Source organism: Gasterosteus aculeatus, chromosome 15 (genome assembly GCF_964276395.1).
Source record: "Gasterosteus aculeatus chromosome 15, fGasAcu3.hap1.1, whole genome shotgun sequence".
NCBI lineage: Eukaryota > Metazoa > Chordata > Actinopteri > Perciformes > Gasterosteidae > Gasterosteus > Gasterosteus aculeatus.
The window spans coordinates 15,606,265-15,626,215 of NC_135703.1; the positions used below are offsets into that span (position 1 = coordinate 15,606,265).

A 19,951-nucleotide genomic window follows, 5' to 3' on the forward strand; every position below is an offset into this window, starting at 1 on the left:
TCCCTCCCTCCCACCCTCCTGTCTCTCCACGTTGCTATTTATCCTTGTTTCCCATGCTCATTTGTGGCTCTTCTCTGTTTTGTCCCCCATCTCCAGTTGTTTTTTTTAACTTTCCCACAAATCAAGTCCCTCCTCTTCGATCTCCTTCCATTTCCATCCCATGTTTTACAGATGACATCCCTCTCTCTTTCTTTCTCTCTCGCTCTCTCTTTCTCTCTGTCTCACACTCCAGCACAAACACTGAAGCAGATATATGCACGGCCACGCACACACACGCCTCCTCTCCAATATGTAAAGAATAAACTGTGTCTGAATCCTACAGTATTCTTATTTGATTATCCCCCCTGCTGTGCACATGTTTGAGCAATACCAGCAAGCAGTGCTTTGAGAGCGACTGCTATAACTCCCTCACAAAACCCACTGTACTAACCTTGACGTAGCACAACCTCCGAGATGTTTCACTTTATGTTTCGCTTCACATTTTAAGTCACAATGTTTCCTTGGAGACCCGGTGGACGCAGGGACTGCGAAGTGCCAGGGCGCGATTACATGTCCTGATTTAAAAACAAATAAATTGGACTGCCGTCTGCTACCTCTTTGTTTTGTGATGGATCCAGTAACAATAAGTATTTTTTTAAAGCTAACGCCCGGCCAGATTAAGCCGTCACCAAAAAACACAGCAAGAATGTCTCTGTCTTGTGTGTATGTTTTTAAGTTACACTGTAATTGTCGAACGAGATAGGAACCTGCTACAGGGCGACTGTGGGTGAGTGGGGAGCATGGGTGTCCTCCAATCAGAGGGTTGTCGGTTCGATCCCAGGCCTGGCTAACCCGCATGTCGATGTGTCCTTGGGCAAAACACTTACCTCAACATTGTGTGAATGGTAGTTACTGATGGGCAGGTGTCACTGTCTATGGTTCTCCTGTCGTCAGTGTATAAATGGGTGTGAATGGGTGAATGATGTCATGTAGTGTTAAAGCGCTTTGAGTGGTCGGAAGACTAGAAAAGCGCTATACAAGTACAGTCCATTTACCATTTGCTCAGGGATGCACAACGTAACCTGAGAGAATTTTTAGATTATTAAGTACGATTGGGGAAAAAGGGCTGTTGATGAATTAAGTATTTAAGTATTTTTGGGATAAAAAAAAGTCAAAATATCCCGTGCATGAGGCAGTGACTACAAAGGCCTTCCTGAGGACTTGTACTGACATCCAGACTTTGACTCTCTGTGGCTGTCACGTGCAGAGCATTCTTGCTCCTGTGTTCTTACCAGGGAACGTGTTGTTCTGACGGACCCCCCCCCCTTCCCGCAGTGAACATCCATTTGGTTGAAGAGGCTTTCACCCAGAGTGCTGATGGGGTGGTCGGAAAAACTGCAATAACCTCTTTTTTTATTTTTTTAAATGCGCGTGAACATTGCATATGTGTGTGAGGGAGACTGACCCCTCGCCATGCCTCCAGACCAGAGCGAAGCGGCTGCACCCCCACCCCCACCTCCGCTGGCAGTTGCGTGAGGAGAACAGACAGAAGAAGGCTAAAGGCGCGTAGAAGTGGAGAGCCGGGAAGCTGTGCGGATGGAGAGGGATGGTTGCCGGCAAAGCAGCATGGGGGGGTGGTAGGTTGCTATAACTCCCCCACCCCTCTCCTCATTAAACCCCCCTCAAGAAACCTCTCAAAAATGCAGAGGCTGAACCGTGTTGGAGCCAAGCGCTGGTTTCCCCAGCCCTCTTCTCCTGTTGCCTCTTTTGTCTTGTGAGATCTGTGCACATATGCATATCAAGGCCGGGCACAGATACGCTCCGCTCACATGCCTTTGTGCACCTTTTCTGTCAGCTGTGTGGGAGTGTGTTAATTCATGACCCAGGGCGGTAAAAAATAAATAGAAATGTATGTCTTTTTCTCCGTTGTTAGAAAACAAACCCCTTGCGCGTAGTGCATCTGCTGTGGCTGCTTAGCATGCGGGTGTGTAGCAGCAGATCGGCTGGCTGCGCGTCAGCGTCCTCGCTGACCCTTGTTAGTCCTCGTCCTCGGTTTGCGGCCCGCCCATTGTGTCCGCGCGGCTCCAGTGAAGAGTGAACATCCTGTTGGATAGACGGCGACATTCAAGAGCTTCCTGCGTCAACTCGAGCTTCTACGAATGTCCCCAATATCACATAATGCCAGAATGAAATTCACATCAAGACGGCTTGGGGAATTGTTTAAATCACCTCTTACGAGATGTTGAAAGGTGCTGCAGCTGCAGACTGCTCCAGAAATTGGTTATGCTTCTTTTTTTTCCTGTGTTGGTAGATGCTGTCACATCAACTGCATTTATTCAGCGTCAAAATCTTCTCACGTTCTTGATGCTTGCATCTTCCTATTGTAGCAACTTTAAATCAATTGTCATATTTCTTTCTTGTCTTTTTTTCTCTTAGCCTTCCTCCTCCATCAGTCCACACACATCTATTCATCCTATACTGCTAGCCTATCAGTTCAATGTACAGTTTTTGCCTATTGGTAATTTTACGAGCATCTATCCCTCAACTTCCATAATTTGAAATCTTTAAAGCTACAGACACACACACACACACACACACACACACACACACACACACACAACTTTCTCACCTGCTGTTAAACCAAGAGGAAAATGAGCGAGAGACAAAACTGGATCTCAGCCTAATTGTTTTGGAAAGCATATCTCTCCGTCCTCTCTCTGGGATTGACTGCAGTGCAGTTGTATTTAACGGCTGGCAAAGTAGTGGCACCTTTGATTGGACGATAACGCTGCTCTAGGGGCCACGTGGAGGCGTTTTTTGTTTTTTATCTAACATGTGACACCAGAACAGACATCTTGTCGTCAGGTCTTTTATGATTTATGTCCCGGTTGACTTGATGACAACAAAGGGGTTCTCCTCTGAGTGCATGTCATTTTATCAAACATTTGGTCCATCATCTTGTTTATCCGTCTGCTCCTCCCATCCTTCCATCCCCCATCCTTCCATCTCTCCATCCCTCATGCTTCCATCCCTCATCCCTCCATCCTTCCATCGCTCCCTCCTCCTTCACTGCTGTCTTGTCTGCCTTTCTTTTATCCTGCCCCCCACACTTTCTCATGTCTGCCGCCCGTCTATCTTCTCCATCCTTCTCAGTTTTTATTTTTTTCCATCACTCGCTCTCCTCGACTGATCCCTCTGGCTGATCCTCAAAGGGAACCGAGCGAGTGAGTGGGACTTAAAAGAGAAAGAAGAGCCGTGCTCTACCCAGCGAGGTCGTCCCTCGCTCCACTGAAATGCAGCAAGGAGAGGAAGGAAGGAGAGGAAGAATAAAAAACGACAGCACACGGGAGAAGAGAGCTTTTCCCTCACTCTTCTTCTCTCTTTCCCGCACCTCTCCTCTCTTTCATCGCTCCCGAGTTGTTTGATATCTCTCTTTTCCTTGGATCTGGGGGCTCTGAACGAAAACTTGTAAACCCCCCCTGAGCTACAGCCTTCTAACTCTATTTCTATTCCCTCTTCATCTCCCTTTCTTGCCTTCTCCGTTACTGCCTCTTGATTGTCCATTGTCTTCAAACAGAACTGAAATGTTTTCTGCCTCACTGAGCGGCAAAGGGGAGAAAAGAAAAGATGAAAAAAGATGTCGTCTACATTTATTTTTTTCTTTTGCAGAAAACGATTGATTAGCAGAAAGTCAAAGTACGGTTTCTTCTGCCGGCTTACAGATTCACCTGCTTAAGATTCAGTGTTTGTTTGTTATATAACATTTTACAGGGCCGCCTAGAAGGAAATGTACTGTGAACGCCATGGTGGTACGCTGCCTGGCTGCTGAGATTTATTCTCCTCGCTCGTTTAAACTCTCTGTTAAGTGTTAAATAGATTTAGACATTTAGACAATCTATAAATGTTAGGAGGAGGAGGCAGTAGATTTTGTTGTCAAGCCAAATCATGTATTTTTCAACTGCTGTTGCCGTGGAGGCCCAAACAAAAAGGAAGACTCGAGTATGGCAGAGAAACAGAATAGTTATGAGACAGGGCACTAGCGGGGTCACTGGTATCAAGTGGGTTGGGATTTTATTAACTTGGCTTTAATACCAAGGAGACAAGTCCAATTAAAGATACGAATAGTAAGTGGTTTGGGCAGAGATGTTGCAGAATGCATTTCAAATGTATCCATCCCTGTGGAATATATTTTCTACATAAATCTCACTCAAGGCATCAAAGTGGTTCTGCTGAGCTAACAAAGACAAGCGTGTCATTCTTTGGCTTACGGCAATATTGTACTCACTTTAGATTTTAGCTGTATCTCCCAGCAAACTAAATTATACAACTTTATTAACTTACACCAAATCATCTCATACAAACAACAAACAGTAGGGCTTTTAAAAATGACAAATAAAACCTAATTTATAATACGGTTAACAACATTTGAAACTAGCTTTCAATCAAGCTCTTAAGTTTGTTAATAAATTATTTGTGATTTAAGCGGTTTAATTTAAGGGGAGGAAAGCTCTAGCCAATTTACAGCCGCCAAAAGCAAGCTGGCAGCGACAGATCTGTCCAGTGCAAAGGACAGCAACACACCTTCCTATGCATCACAACTAACGTGGATGTGCTATCGTCCCATGAAGAAACTGGACGTAACATTTACATTATATCTGAATAGAATCTCATTCTAAGTTGTAACAAAAATCAGCAGTTTTTAGTGCTTCATCTTGTGCAGAATAAATGTCACATACAGCAAAAACAAAACCCGACCTGATTAATCCGGTTTGACTATTTCTATTCATAATTGGGAGCCCCTCTAGTACAGAAACCGGCTTCACAGTGAGCTCACACAGCCTTCAACAGGCTGCTGTTTGTCCTTCTGTCGTTGCTGAAATCCTCATTGTGACCCAGCTGTAAAGAAGCTGCTATAAGGGTCTAATCTTTATTCCTTTATTCTGTTACTTAATTTCAGTGTTCAAAATATACTTAAAACGTAAAAATCATCACAAACAACACATTCGCATTCGTGAAAAAATTACGTTTGTTTGAAACTGTCTCCTCTCCTCGGCCGCTCCGCAACCAGACTCGCTTTTGCACCTTGTTTACCTGATTGTGCGATGCCCATGAGACGAGTTGGATGCATCTCTCCTTCCCCCAGAAAACCTGCTGCATGGCATAAAAGAATCGAGTGGGCACCGTCTCTGCCCCCAAACCAGATTTAGGAGCCCAGAAAAATCAACACAGAGAGACAGTTTTAGGCTGCGGTGCGCTAATGTTTGTGTATCTGCATTTGCCTGTAGGTGCCTGTGTGTGTGTGTGTGTGTGTGTGTGTGTGTGTGTGTGTGTGTGTGTGTGTGTGTGTGTGTGTGCCTGCCTGCCTGCCTGCCTGCCCAATATGTGTGAGTACGTGTGGGTGTACAGTTTGTGTGTCCCTTCTCTGGGGTCTGTTGAGGTGTTTTACAGCCTTTGAAAAACGTTTGCATTTTCGATTGGAAATTTTTCAAGGTTCGTGAAACGTCTCGTCACAGTAGAGAAATTGTCTGCCTGATGAAATGAATTCACCACAAAACCCACTCAGCAGTCTTAAGAATATCGTTGCAGACACTATCTCAGCAGCTCAAAGCGCTCTGCCACTTCTTGCCTTCCTCTTGTTCTCCTTGAACACCTCTTTGTTGTGTTGCTTTGTTCCTGTGGTTCCGCTCTCTTTTGAGGATGTGTGGGGCGCCTCGAATCGTGTTTTTGTGCGTGATGCCTTCATTTGAAGTCCAGTCCAGACATTTCGCAGGATTACGTACAGTAATCCGTTACCCTAATGTGCAGGCATAATATAAACTAGGATTTTCTGCTCCATTTATTAGTTTCATTAGGTCGTCAATCATGGAGGCTCTCAAAAACCATTGTCCATTTTTCCTACTAAGAAATAAACTACATTTATGACTAAATATGTGGCATCAGAATTATTTTTACGCTATCTGTGTATTTCACACAACTTTTCTATTGACAGCCGCCAGAGATGCGCAAAAATAAACAAATAAATGTATTAAAATAAAATTCAAAATAATGGTGCCGGATTTTCCATTTTCTCACAACTTCGGTATAGCAGAGGTGTAGGCTGTATAACGTACACAAAGCTCTGGTGCAGCCCTAAAAAAGCAAGAACAGTCACAGAATGTCAGCGAAACTAAGCAAGGCTATTAAAAGACAACAACTTGATTGATTATGTATGTTTAGAATACGGGTAGGCGAAATCCAGCATTCAGATTGGTTGCGAGTGAGTCACGGGGTGGGCAATATTGAGTGGTAATGTACAGTACCTGTTCACACTGACCCGAGCATTCCATATCACTGCGCGCTCAAAGTAACAGGTTAGATTTTGCGCAAAATAAATGACTACATCAAGTTCTGCACAGAGAAGTGTATAAAAATAAAAGGTTAAATAGTAAATCAATCACAAAGGGGCGTAGATGTCTATTGGCTATCATGAACATACAAGCTAACAATGTCCCTCTTTCAATAGCTAGCTACTCGGCTGATGAACAATAGCTTAGCCTAGCACTAGCTTAGACAGCATGCTGGTGTCATTAGAATGTTAGCTTTGATCGCTAGCTTGATATTATAACCATCGCCATGTAAATACAATAAGCAATTTAGCCAAATCCAGAAATTATACATCAAGCTAGTTGACATCTGTCAACCTCAGATAAAATATTTACCTTGACAGACAATCCGTTGAACTGAAAGATCAACTAAAGTAATTGAAATACATATTTCAAATACAAGTATTAGAAATACTGCCCATCTCTGACAACATAAAACCACTTAACCCCACAACTGTGGTGACGGCACCTTCAGCCCTTCCCACTTTGATCTGTCTTGAAGAGCAAGCAACTGAGCCTTAAAGTCAGTTATGAAACCCGTCCGTGAGGAAAAAAGGGTTTGGGGACCGTTATAAAGTATTAGTAGAATAAAGTATAAATGACAGAGGGTCATGTTGAGCAATAGCACCCACACCGCTGCCAAATATAGTCTACATTGCCAGTTAAGCTTGAGTTGAGCTTTTTCCCACCGTTGCCTGACCTAATCATAATATACAATTGAGTGTTTAATGGCTGAGGCCTGGAGCTCATATTGATCGTGTTGCATTCAAATAGAGGACGAATATAGAATCCGAGACAAAATTCAGCACTTTTATTGGAGGATGGTCACCTCAACAGAAAGGTTACTGACTTCCACAGGCAACGGACGCTTTCTCCAGTCCCAGAGGAAGAATAGGATGTTATTTAGTCCAACGAGTCAACAAGCGCAGTCGTGCGCGGGCCTCCTCCCAGGCTTTAGGAAATGAAGAAGGCAATCAAAATGGAAATGTTGCTGCTTTGAAACCATATTTGAATAACAGTTCCTCATAGCCTCATCTTTCACTTTGATAGTGAATCATGTCTGCCCTCTTTTCCAATTGAGACTTTATCTGCTCACCCGCCGTTACTGTACTCTGTCATGCATACTCTCCCTCTCTCTCTCTTTCTCTCACACACACACACACACACACTCGTAGGTTCAAAAGCACGCACAAATAAACAAACTGTGCTTCGTCACCATCCACCTGAGTCACAGAGTATAATCTCTTTGGTTGATGAAGTCACAGGCAGGCCTGTCGCTTTACTGCATTTGTGTGTGTGTGTGTGTGTGTGTGTGTGTGTGTGTGTGTGTGTGTGTGTGTGTGTGTGTGTGTGTGTGTGTGTGTGTGTGTGTGTGTGTGTGTGTGTGTGTGTGTGTTTACAGTCAGGCATGTCCCACTGTCTACTGAAAACATGTCCTACAGTGGGTCACCTTGCAGGCACTGTGTCAGGCAGCATGTCTGCATGGTGACTCCGGTGTGTGTGGGTAGAGTCGAGAGCGATGTCACCGGTGGAGACTGAAGCGAGGACTCTTCAGGGTGCCACTCGAAAAATAAAACACCATTATGTCTGGATGGTGAGCCCACCCACAGGAAGCTCAATTTCAAGCCAATTAAAAGCTCACACTGGCCTGAGAACATTATAAATATAGATGTAGTACAATTTCAGGAAAATGCTACCTATTGCTTCACTTGATAGATTTTGATATTAGGATAGGAATGTATATGTGCATGGACACGGACTCCCTTTTATTCACATTTTACCTCGAGCACGTCGCTGTGGGGAGATCTGCCAGCCCTCTGTCTGGTTGAAGGGGAACATTTTTCCCCACCACCTAGTTTGTACCCCTTGTACCTCAAAAGGCGAACGTTGGTGCGCATGGGGACAGATGATACAGAGTTAAATTGGGTAACAAACGGGTTGTTGAATGTTGAATTAACCAGATAAGGAGCGTCTAATAGAATAAAGGCCTTTTCATTGTTGTTTTTTAAATTCCCCCCCCCTGATGCTTAAGTTATGCTGCCTAATGTAATTCTTCCCCTCAGCTTGACCCTGAGAGAAGTGCAGCTTCTTAAATGTCAGATTCTTCCTTTTTCCTCCTAAGTGCAATTCATACAGCTTCCTGCCATAAGGCGTGGCTCGTGTTCGATAAATGCACGCTGCCGCCAGCTCTGTTGGTTGTTGAAGGTGGAGAAACTTTACTTTCAATTATATTTTAAAACAGTAATTCTGAGCTAGTGGGTGGGATCCATTCTCAGGGGGGTTTGAGTACGTCAGCTTCAGAAAACATTTCAGGACTATCAATTTGATTTGTCCCATTTATCACTTCTTTGCAAGTAGAAATGCTGACAGTAGATTATTGATACCAGCTCTGGTGATCATGTGACCCTCGCCTGCCCCGCACAGCTGTTGACTGTATCGGTCTAAAGCAGCTTGAGCTGAGAGGAAACTATCCGCTTCAAAACATGCTGACAATGGTTACCTACTTAAGTTGAACACAACTACTGTAAGTAAAGGTTTATTGCAAGTGTTCTGCCAAGGACTGCGTTGAAACCTACCTTTAAAAAGCCTGTTCTTTTCATGAGGCCTTGATTACATGTTCTGCTCTATCAATGATTTGGCTTACCTGAATTAGCTGGACAAAAGTTGTAGCTGCCATTGTACAGCTATTAATGTTTTTTATGTTGGTTTTGAGCCCTCATTGCACTTTTTTGCCACAACATTTATTTTAAGCCGAGTTTTATCTCAAGATGGTTAGAATCCACTGGCCAACAAAATGCTTGAATAGATTCAAAGTGAATGGGTTTTCAGTGGGTCTACATTCTCAGACCAGTCTGCAGTAAATGGATTTGGACTCTTCGATAAAGTTAGTGAATGTTGGATGTTTTAGTACATGAGGTCGGTCTCATGTTAGCCTCCATTCAATTGAGGGGAAAGGGGAAAAAAACATTGAAATCCAAATGCATCATATTCTCTTCACATGACTACCATTAACACATCTATTTTCTTTCCCTTGTCTGCATTTCCATCTGAATGATATGGAGCTATTCTTAGACATGTGGGAGGATAGATGGGCATCCCATTTTGAAAGGTTCTCTGCTCATTGCTGCAAGCCATTTTCAGTTGACCATTTGTTGCTGCACAGCAAAAGCACAAGCTATTACTAATTATGTGCACAAAGCCCACTGTAAATGGTGGCTTTGGAGTTCTGAAGAAAATGATTTAGACAATGAAAATGACTGTATTGCATCTCTGAATAACACCTTATTAATATTCAGTTGAGTGTCATTTGGCAAAAAAGACACAACTTGGACTGGGGAGCTGTAGTAAAACTGTTGAGAAGCTGTTAGTTAGTTAAATACCCCTCCCAGGCCGGGCAAGACTATGAGTCAGGTGGCTGTTGACCTTTTCCTGAACTCTGGTATGACGTAATTTTCCCATAAACATTAGTATTTTTTGGAAATGATGACAGGTTGAGTTCGCGATTCGCTCCACCTCCACATTTCCCACATTTCTTTGGAATTTTTTTAATTGTGCAATCCTCATATTGTTGTCAAAAAAATAATTCTACACAGTAAAAAGCATTGTCAAACCCAGTAAAAACATTATCTGATACAGTAAAAAACATAATCAAACATAGTGAAAAACATTATTCTACACAGAAAAAAAGCATTAATATTATCATACCGGGTAAAAAAAGTATCATCCACAGTAAAAAGTGTTATCAAACAATCCAAACATAATTATTTTTTATTTTTTATTTTTTTTTGACTGAAGAGTGAAATGATGATGATGATGAAGAGCTGTCGACTTGCGACCCATCTGCTCTGTCGACTAGAATTGAAGGCAAGCTGCCCATAACTGATTGAATTGAATATATCTGTCTTTTGAAATGTCTGCCAATCCTTCATGAATAATTGATTACAGAATGGATTCTCTGAATGTCTCCATAAACTAATGCACACCAGAACAAAAAGGAGAAAACTGGTCAATAAATGACCCTTAAAACAAAATGTAGTATTTGTATATTTAGTTGTTTCAAGCATATTGTTTATATCTCCCCCCACAAAAGCTGCATGTGAAAATGATTCTGATCCACATGACTGGGGTCGAAGGTGACGAAAGGGTAGAGCGGGTGCGCTGGGAACTGCAAGGTTGGCGGTTCGAGCCCCGGCTGCTCCGTGTCCCATGTTGAAGTGTCCCTGAGCAAGACACCTAACCCCTAATTGCTCCCCGGGCAAAATGTAAAAGCCACAGGTTAAAAATGTAAAGTAAGTTGCTTGGGATAATTAGCGTCAGTTAAATGGAATTTAATTATGCAACAGTTTTATTTATTGCCAAATAGAGTTGGTTATCCACGGAAACCTTGCACAGCAATGCACTATATTAATGTGTTTGTTCTGAAAAGGAACTTCAACAAGGAAAAGCTGAATTAATCATAAGGGTGCAATGGATAGCGCTAGTCCTCAAAGTGACATTCTTTAGCTGCCTACGGCACAATCCTTATTGTCTAGTCTTTTGTGCATCCTTTGTGTTACAACCCTTAAATTCTTTCATCCCTTTTCTCCGCTTTTGATGAATGAACCAATCAAACCATCTTATCGGATGCTGTTTTGTATGATTACTTTTTAGCTAAGCTTGACTTTAAACTGAATATTCTGCTGAATAGTTTGTTTATCATTTTGAATATAGTGATTTAACTTCATTTATTCAACAAGACGTTCATTTTGCTTAACCTGCAAAAAACTTGAGGCATGACTTGGACTCGGTTCAAAAGGCCTCCGAAGCACTGTTGGATGATTGATTTGGTGACTCACTATTGTTGAATTTGACCTTTGTGGCCTTTCTGGTAAAGCTTAAGGATGAGCAGGCGGGGCTGCATCTCAACATACCTGATCTTAATGTGGTCTATTTACATGCAGCATTGAAATAGAGTCGCAGCATCTCTGAATGCCCTCCAACTGTCCTGCTATAATGAAGAATTAAATAAAAATAGAAAGCAGCGGAAGAAATCCTCTGCCGTGTGTCTTTAAATGAGCATTAAAAGCTAATAAGCAGTTCCTTGAGACCTTTAACTCATCCTCAGGGTATTCCCTCAGTTTTGTTTGCCCCAGATCTGAAAAAAATGAGGGAGTGACTACTTTAGTTGGTTAGTCACTCGGGAGCTGCGGCAGATTTCCTGATTGAACAAGCATGCACTAATCACTAATGGAGCTGTGCTGCAGGATGGAATCAGGATGGCAAAAGAATAACTGGATGAGTGACGGAGAATGAGGAGGATTTCGCAGGCTCAAGCCACTGCTGTTGTTTTATATTCCATAACCTCGGTTGTTGGCAGCCAACTAGAAGAGCTCGCTTCTGGTTTTGGTTTTGCTTAGTGGTTTACACGCATTTTCAAAAATGACAAACAAGCTTTGAGTTGTCCTAAAAAATGATGTATAACGGCACAGAGAACAAACTAACAATTGAATGTAATCTGCGTTTGGGCTAACTTCCGTCTTCTTCTTTTTCAATCAGTGCTTTGGGAGGCTCCTCTGCACTTCATATCCCAGCATTCCCCAGTGGAGGATGCCTAATTGACTACGTCCCCCAAGTGTGCCAGTTACTCAACAACAAGGTAAACAATTTAACTCATTTTACCTTTGCACAGTATCAATTCAGTGTCACATCAAATTATTTTGTGGCCCCTAATGTTAAGAGACTTTTTTCTGAGAGTTTTTACTGTACCACCCACTACTGGACCGCCACTACTAGAGCCCCACAGCTGGGGCCCCACAGCTGAGGCCTCTGGTTGTTGATTTTTTTAGAGTCTGAGCTGACGGAACCTACGTGATTTCATCTGTTTTGAGCAGAATCCGAGCAGGCGGCGCCGCTGACCACTCGTCCTGCTGATGGTCGGGCTTACTTGTGTGAGTCATGAGGAGGCATCCGTGTTGAGTACGGACTGTTTCGTAATCAGTTAAAAGTTCCTCGCAGTAACTTTAACGTGTGTGACAGGTTTGGGAATCATTCATTTGTGTGTCCACTGAAGGATGTCTTTTGTCAAGCTGGGTGTGTGTGCGCTAACATGTGTATGGGCACTCATGCACATATGTCTGGCATCTGCCGACGTGGGCGTACTGGCCAACCTCCATATTCTGTCTGAGCGCTCCTTGGACTCTGCAGGTTGACAGGTAGATATGCAGCGCGGACAATATGTCATGCCGTTCCCCTGAGGAGAAATGCCCATCCCCCGCTGAACGCGCATACACACCCACACACAGATACTTTCCATCTCCTGTTCCTGGACTCTGACCAGCATACTGGAGGTGTTGTCCCAGATTGACCTCCGTGTGTCCGGGTGTTTAGGTTCAGCAGTGTCACGACCGCTCCCTTTTCCTCCCTGAAAGAGTCACGGAGGTGGCGGCCTGCATTTGGAAAGGCATGTTGCAAAGCAGCGTGACGAGCAGATAAAGGCAGCGTGACACAAACAGGAGGGGTCCTGCTGCTCACAGTGTCACCATCAACACTGTCCCGACCCACTCATTGCTTTGGACTTGGTCCAAATAGTTCCAGCCACTACACAACGTTGTGAAGTCCAAAAGTTGAGGTAATGGCAGATTTAAAGAAAAAATAAATAAACTTCGTAACATGAATATATCCAGCCAAATATTTTTCTTTCGATATTTTATTTAAAATGGGGAGTTTGTTTTCATTGTTAAAAGACATTCTGCGTTTTATGCTGTGCCTCAGTAGAAGCTTGGCTGGTTAAAAAATGACATTTCGTAGCAAAAATTTAAAAATATATATTTATATATATATATATATATTTAATAATTGTAATAAATAACTAAATTGAGTGGAACAGAGGAAGACAGCAGCTGGACAATTAAACAGAAACGTAAAACAACCTTCAGCTTCTTCTCTTGTTGCCTTCATTCTTGTAATTTTCTGGAGAAGACGACGTGCTGTGCAGTCATTTTGCTCTTTTAAAACCATCAATTATTCCCTCCCACGCACTCCAGATGCTTTGATTCTATTGACACAACTTATGTGCAGCGCACTGGGCTCACAGCTGTGGCTCTGACGAGGATTGTGCTGGGTGATGGTGGCAGCACCTGGCGTCTGCATCATTAAAGAATTACTAACGAATATAAGCTCCAGACCTTCCTCAGCCATTGCCTACAGAATGTACATACAAGACAAGGAATTCGTTGCTTTCAATCAATCGGTTGCCTATGAGAGAGATTCAACAGAGAAAGCAGTTTAATCCAAGTTTTCATCTTCAGCTCCTTTTTCCCAGTTAACAGGTTTCTCGTTCCTGCGTGTGCTCAAGGTCATTAATGGCGCTTGGCCTCTAGTTGATGGCATCAGCGATATTTATAGATGGACGTTGTGTCCCCACTTCCTCGCGCTGTACAAAATACCCTGTATACGGCACTGCCGTCTTGCGTTGGTGTCGTTGTTTAGGGCCAAAATCTCCACAGTGGTGATCGGAGGGCAGGGAGGGGAGGGGGGGGAGGTGTCTGGAACCACAGTATCAAGGTGCGCCCGAGCCAATCATTGCCGCAGCGTGTTTGGGGAGGTGCCCGGCTGGCACGTTAGCCTCACATTAGCTGTTGGGTTAAAAAGACAAAACTGACCGCGCAAGCCTCACAAGGTTTCCACCTTGTGAGGCTCGCTTGTGTTCGACCTGGGACCGGTTCATCATAAAAGCATCTCGCCCGTGCAGTCCCAAAACAGATGTGTAGCTCAATCCAAATCTAAGCGAAGGCCTCTCTGCTGGTGTGGTCCACTTTCACGCTGTGGATGGTGCTTTGTTCCAAATAAGTAGATTACATTACATTACAGGTCATTTAGCAGACGCTTTTTATCCAAAGCCACTTACATTACACTTTAAACCCATGACATGGAACATGGGGCAGCCTGGACTCGAACCACCAACCTTGTGCTTCCCAGCAACCTTCTCTAACCCCTGCGCCACGACGACCCCGATAATCTGTAGAATTGCTGTTAGATTAGATAGATCCAATTTAACTGCCATTGTGCTGGGACAACAATATGCAGCTCAGCATGCAACCAGAGGTGCAGAGTAATGTACAGAATCAACACTAATATTTAGAATAAAGTGTAGAATAGATGGTGAGGCCAGGATATTAACATGCTGATCGTACCAACAGGATATCAATTCTTTGAAATGCAGCTTTCACTCTTTATGAAATGAAAGCAGGGGGCGGTGCGAATGCTTATGTGAGAGAGAGAGAGAGAGAGAGAAGATGAGAAGAGATTTCTCAATAACACGGCAGGAAGCACTTCCGGCTTTATTGCATCACAACCCTCCCCTCCCCCACACATACACACACATACACGATAATGGGCGAGTGGGCGGGTTTGAATACCTGCAGAGCGAGATCACCTGGCTTGCATCACTCAAACCTCTATGCAGCCAATAGAGAGACCTGGCTGCAGGTGACGGTGGAGGTGGGGGTGGTTGTCCTTTCTCAGTATGAGTGCAACAGTTCAGTGATCCACGATTCCCTTGAATGCACACACTAACGTAGCAGATAAAAAAGCATATTTCATATTTCTGGCTCTGCAGCTTTTGAGAAAGCCTCCAATGTCCCATGTAAACACAATTGAACAGAGGTCTGTCATAATTATGTGTATGTTTAACAGCTCTATGAGATGCACCGCTCTCACACACACAGGCCCACACATGTGTGGATCAGAGATGACCACTTTCCTCTTTCACAAAATGCCCTCATTCATACATGATCACATCCATGCAGTAGCGGTGGGTGAGGGTCTTCAGCTGTATTTATTGTGTATGCACTCAAATAAACACGTCCGTTAATCATGCAATATAGTATAGATGCGCCAGTATATGACATTATTCTTCTGCAGGGGCTGTTTATTTCCAGGAACTTCCCCTCTTCCCAGAAGTTAACCCTTTTTCCAAATTATTGCTGGTATTTGAAATTTGATCAAAAAATAATGTTTATAGTAATTTATAATAATGAAAGGAGATGTTTTTCGTCTACTTTTACCGGTTGTAGGGGCTTCCCTTTCTGTGCTTGGCTTATTGTTTGTATTCCGATTAGCAACTTGAGACAAAAGTTAAGTTAAGAGGCCACGTGTACGCCTGGATTGGCTCTCGAGTGGCCGTTCTTCACACGCACGGTTTACATACATTCAAACCAAGCCTGCTAAACCTGCACTTATCAGACCTAAAGAAAGCATCCAAGGGTCTGACTGCCAGAAAAGCTACGCTGCCAAGCAAATAGCACGTGGTGCTCCTGTGCTATTTGAAAATTAGGTGAAGGGAGACAGACAGTTACAGTCATACAGTCTGTCACGTGGTCTGAAGTTTTGAGGAAGACTTGAGCACTGCGTTCGTCACTTCAGTCAAAAAAGATTGAGTCATAGTTATTTTCCCCTCTGCCACTATGTTCTTGCTGGCAACTGGCTGATTGCATTCAGATGCAAATGATTCCGAAAGGCAAATTGAAGGTCTGCGCTGTAATATCATTATGTCAATAGCGATCACAAGCGATGCACTATTCATGTTGCCGTCAGCAACATGAATAGTGCATCGTTCATTACATTACACTTTAAACCCATGGCTTTTTACATTTTTGCCCGGGGAGCAATTCGAGGTTAGGTGTCTTGCTCAGGGACACTTCGACTTGAGACAAGGGGCAGCCGGGACTCTAACCACCAACCATGCGGTTCCCAGTGCACCCGCTCTACCCCCTGCTCTACCGACGCCATGACAACGAGTTGAATGGAGAAATGTTCAGACAGCATTTGACAGACCCTGTGGAAGAGCTACTTCCTCCACATTATTTGGCTGTCAAGTGGTAAGCTCGGGGACACTTTAAATTCACCTGTTCATCGATTTTGTGCTCTGTGCAGTCGGCTTTTAGAGTGAAGAAAGTTCTGCTCTCTTAATCTCTCGACACGCCAGCGATTTATTTACCTTCTGGGTGGGCTCTGTGATGTGAGGAGTACTGCCGGCAGCCTGAGAGTTCTTCCTCTGCAGACGGACCCATAAACCAGGCATACAGGACATGTGGTGGTGGGGGGGGTAAAAGATGCAATGTAGTTAAGATCGTCTACAGTATGCATAGGCCGCCGTTTTTTATTGGTGGTTGGTTGGATTCCCTTCACAGCATACGATGTCATGCTTTTTTTACTCAACAGACAAGGCACCTTAGCACAACATGATGTTAAGTGTTATTGGGTTAATCATTGTGTGTTGGCTGTCTTTTTAATTGTCTTTGGGTGAGAATTAACTTGTTTTCCTTTACCGTAGAGACCTGTTGTTGGGTTTTAAATGATTATAGTATTTCTAGGATAATTGAAATGAGATTTGATCAGGTGAGTAGTACTGCGCTCACTCCAAACTTCCTAGTAGAGTTTCCATCGCTGTTTCAGAGCCAAAAAAGAGACGTTCTGGCTTAAGTGTCAAACACGCTAATATGATCCGGTTTTCCCAGGTCTACCTGTATATATAATATATATGTATAGTATACATAATACATTACAGGACTATGATAACATGACCTGTAATCGACAAAATCAACAATGTATTGTCAACAGACTTTTGGCACTTATTGATAGTAGGACATCAGCTGGGTTGTGGGTGTGGTGTTGATCGGTGTTGTCTGGGCAAATCTGGTTAATAGCTAGTGTGAAACTAAATATGTGACATCCACAGATGTATTAATCACTAAGATATTTCACAAAATAAATAAATAACCGGTCACCACCCTAAAAAGGCACTAATAACCAAACTATGAATCAGGTTTTATAATTGATATTGACTCTTTAACAGCAAGGATACCCACAAAGCAATCATAGGAAACTATAACATCATTTATTAACAGAAAACTATTCTTCAATTTCCTAATATCTAAACAATAAAAACTTTAAAAAAAGATTAATTCCTGCATGTCGAGGGGGAGGAGTGTGTGTGCGTGTGCATGGATTTTACCATGGTAATACTACTGTCTTAATGTAATATTTGTAATAATTAACTCATGGTAAAATATGCTAAATTTGTGTAACAACTTGTATAATCCCCTTAAAGCAGCTGCAACAACTTATGAGACATAAGACAGCGAATGGCCAACACATTGTTCAATTGTAATGTTTATCCCCTCATACGCTCTAAACCTTCAACTTCTGAATCCAACTAAAACACGTTTATTCCCGATGTATGACGAGACTATGTTGACACATGTGTCTCAAAGGAGTCTTCTGGCTCCCAGCTTTCATGTGATGCACGGCAAACGCAGCAGACCTAAAGGTCCCTAAATGCAGCTCCCTGGGGTTGTTTTGCTGTTTCCTATCTCTTTGTTTGCTGAAGCTGCACTTTGTTCCCTACAGGTGCAATATGTCATCCAAGGCTATCACAAGAGGAGAGAGTACATCGCAGCCTTCCTCAGCCACTTCGGAATGTGAGTGGACTAGAGAGGACCACACTGTCCTCTGAAGTGGTCACAGCGTGGGTCCAGCAGCCAGCCATTCGTCACCTCCCTGACGTTTTACAAGAAACCAATGTGTGTGTGTGTGTGTGTGTTTTAGGGGCGTGGTGGAGTATGATGCCGAGGGATTCACAAAGCTGACTCTCTTACTGATGTGGAAGGACTTTTGCTTCTTAGTACACGGTAGGAAAGCCAGAAGGTCTGTTGCTGTTCTTCCTGGAGTCACAAGCAGATGGGTTGAACTTCTAGTCTTCTTTTACTCCTCCCACCTCCCCCGCTGTGTCTCTCTACTCCTCGTAGTGGACCTCCCGCTTTACTTCCCGAGGGACCAGCCCACCCTCACCTTCCAGTCCGTGTACCACTTCACCAGTAGCGGCCAGCTGTATTCACAGGTGCAGAAGTCGTATCCTTACAGCCCTCGCTGGGATGGCAATGAGATGGCAAAGAGGGCAAAGTGAGTTTGGAAATTCCACAATTTAAAACATTTTGTACACAGCGAGTTCTAAAAACTGAAAAGGCAACAGAATGCTTTTCCAAACAAGGTAATTTATCATGATGGATATCACATATGAGCTGCACTGCACAGGGGCGGTTATTCAATGCTCACAGATTTGATTGCACCTTCAATCAGTCCATCTATAGGTGTCAGCAGCAGCCCAGTGTTTGCTCTGTGCGAGGCAAAGGTTAATGACTGCTCTAAATATGTGAACGATCTTACCGACTACAAAAGGCACGGAATGCAATGCATAATGTGTACTTTTCTCATACTCTTGGTTTCTTCTTAATACCTCGGGAAGTCTCCTCAAGAAAGCTAGAAGTTTGTGAGCTCCTGTATTTAACTACAATAACTTTGGAAAAAAATGTTTAGCGGAAACGTTAGTTGTTTTTTTTACCATAATTGATTAAAACCATGTCTGTAGGACAAAGCAATGGACAGGCTGTCCAGATAAACTAGTGGAAAACAGTTTTTCCATTAGTTTAACTGTTTTTCTTCGCCGTTTGATTGTGTCTCCTGCAGATACGTCTCCTTTGTTTCCCTCCACAGCGCTAACGTGTAGCGAGTAGCACGCACTGTCATAATTGTAACAAGTATACACATTCTGCCTTTTATCTGCACTTTTGGTACATGCTGGGACCGACCCACTGGATGTGTGAGATGCTTTGATGCATTTTTTCTGTTTCATTTGCTGTTTTCTCTCTGCCTCTCTCACCCAGGGCGTACTTCAAGGGCTTCATTCCTCAGTTCCAGGAGGGAGCCTTTGCCAACGGGAAACTCTAGTACCCTCCTGGTGGGCTGCCTGAGGGAGTGTGTGTTTTGTCCTGTGTACCTGTATGCACAGACTTTATATCTATGGAAGTGTTCTGTACATGGACAGCACAGTGACAATGTTTTGCACACAGCTTCTGCGAATTCCACATTCTTTCAACTTGCCTCTCATTACTCTGGTTTTATTTGAGTTATGGTGTGAAGCCACTTTGGTGTAGAAGTCTACAAGATGTCATGACACTGCATCACGCTACATCAACAACAATATAATAACAATATAGCAGACGCATTTAATGGGATTGGGCTGAAATGATATGAATGACCTTTATTTTGAAGAGAAACTCCAAACTTCGACAGGAAGACGATCAACCTCTTAGACCCAGAGTTGCCTCGCTGTGAAAGATCTTTGATGGAATGTAAACTATGACTACATGTTAATCACAAAGAGCTGTTGGGACAAGGCAAAATACCATTGTTTACCATTTGTTTGTATTGTCGATCTCAAGCGTCATGTTTAGCTCCACTGTCGATGTAGATATGCTCTTTTAATGCTCCATTTGACCGTTCACAGCCCTGTGAAGTCTATTACTGACAGTACTGTAAATGTTTAGTAAAACGTTCTATCCATTAAAGAATTCTGTTTCCCTGTGATGTTTTTGTAGTTTGTCTCCACTGGTTGTTGTCTTGTACTACTTTGTATTATTCAAGCAAATCTAAAAATCTAGTTAGTGGGCACTTGTTTTGAACTCAAACTCAGAGTGCGATTGCCTTTTTCCATTCAGACAACAGCAAAGTTGACATCCTAAAGGATGTTAAAGATTGCAGGAGCTGCGGTAGGCAATATATTTTAGAAATCA

The 19,951-nt window shown here is 43.2% G+C and overlaps 1 protein-coding gene across 1 annotated transcript in view; it reads left to right on the forward strand.

Moving 5' to 3' along the window:
* Positions 1–19,745, forward strand: part of babam2 (BRISC and BRCA1 A complex member 2) — a 60,006-nt gene extending 40,261 nt beyond the window's left edge. Inside the window, exons 8-12 of the mRNA XM_040199050.2 lie at positions 11,877–11,976; positions 17,730–17,800; positions 17,928–18,010; positions 18,128–18,281; positions 19,043–19,745. Of these exons, the coding sequence (XP_040054984.1) occupies positions 11,877–11,976; positions 17,730–17,800; positions 17,928–18,010; positions 18,128–18,281; positions 19,043–19,106 (472 nt within the window). The 3' untranslated portion in view covers positions 19,107–19,745. The remainder of the gene's footprint in view (positions 1–11,876; positions 11,977–17,729; positions 17,801–17,927; positions 18,011–18,127; positions 18,282–19,042) is intronic.
* Positions 19,746–19,951: the final 206 nt, after the last annotated feature.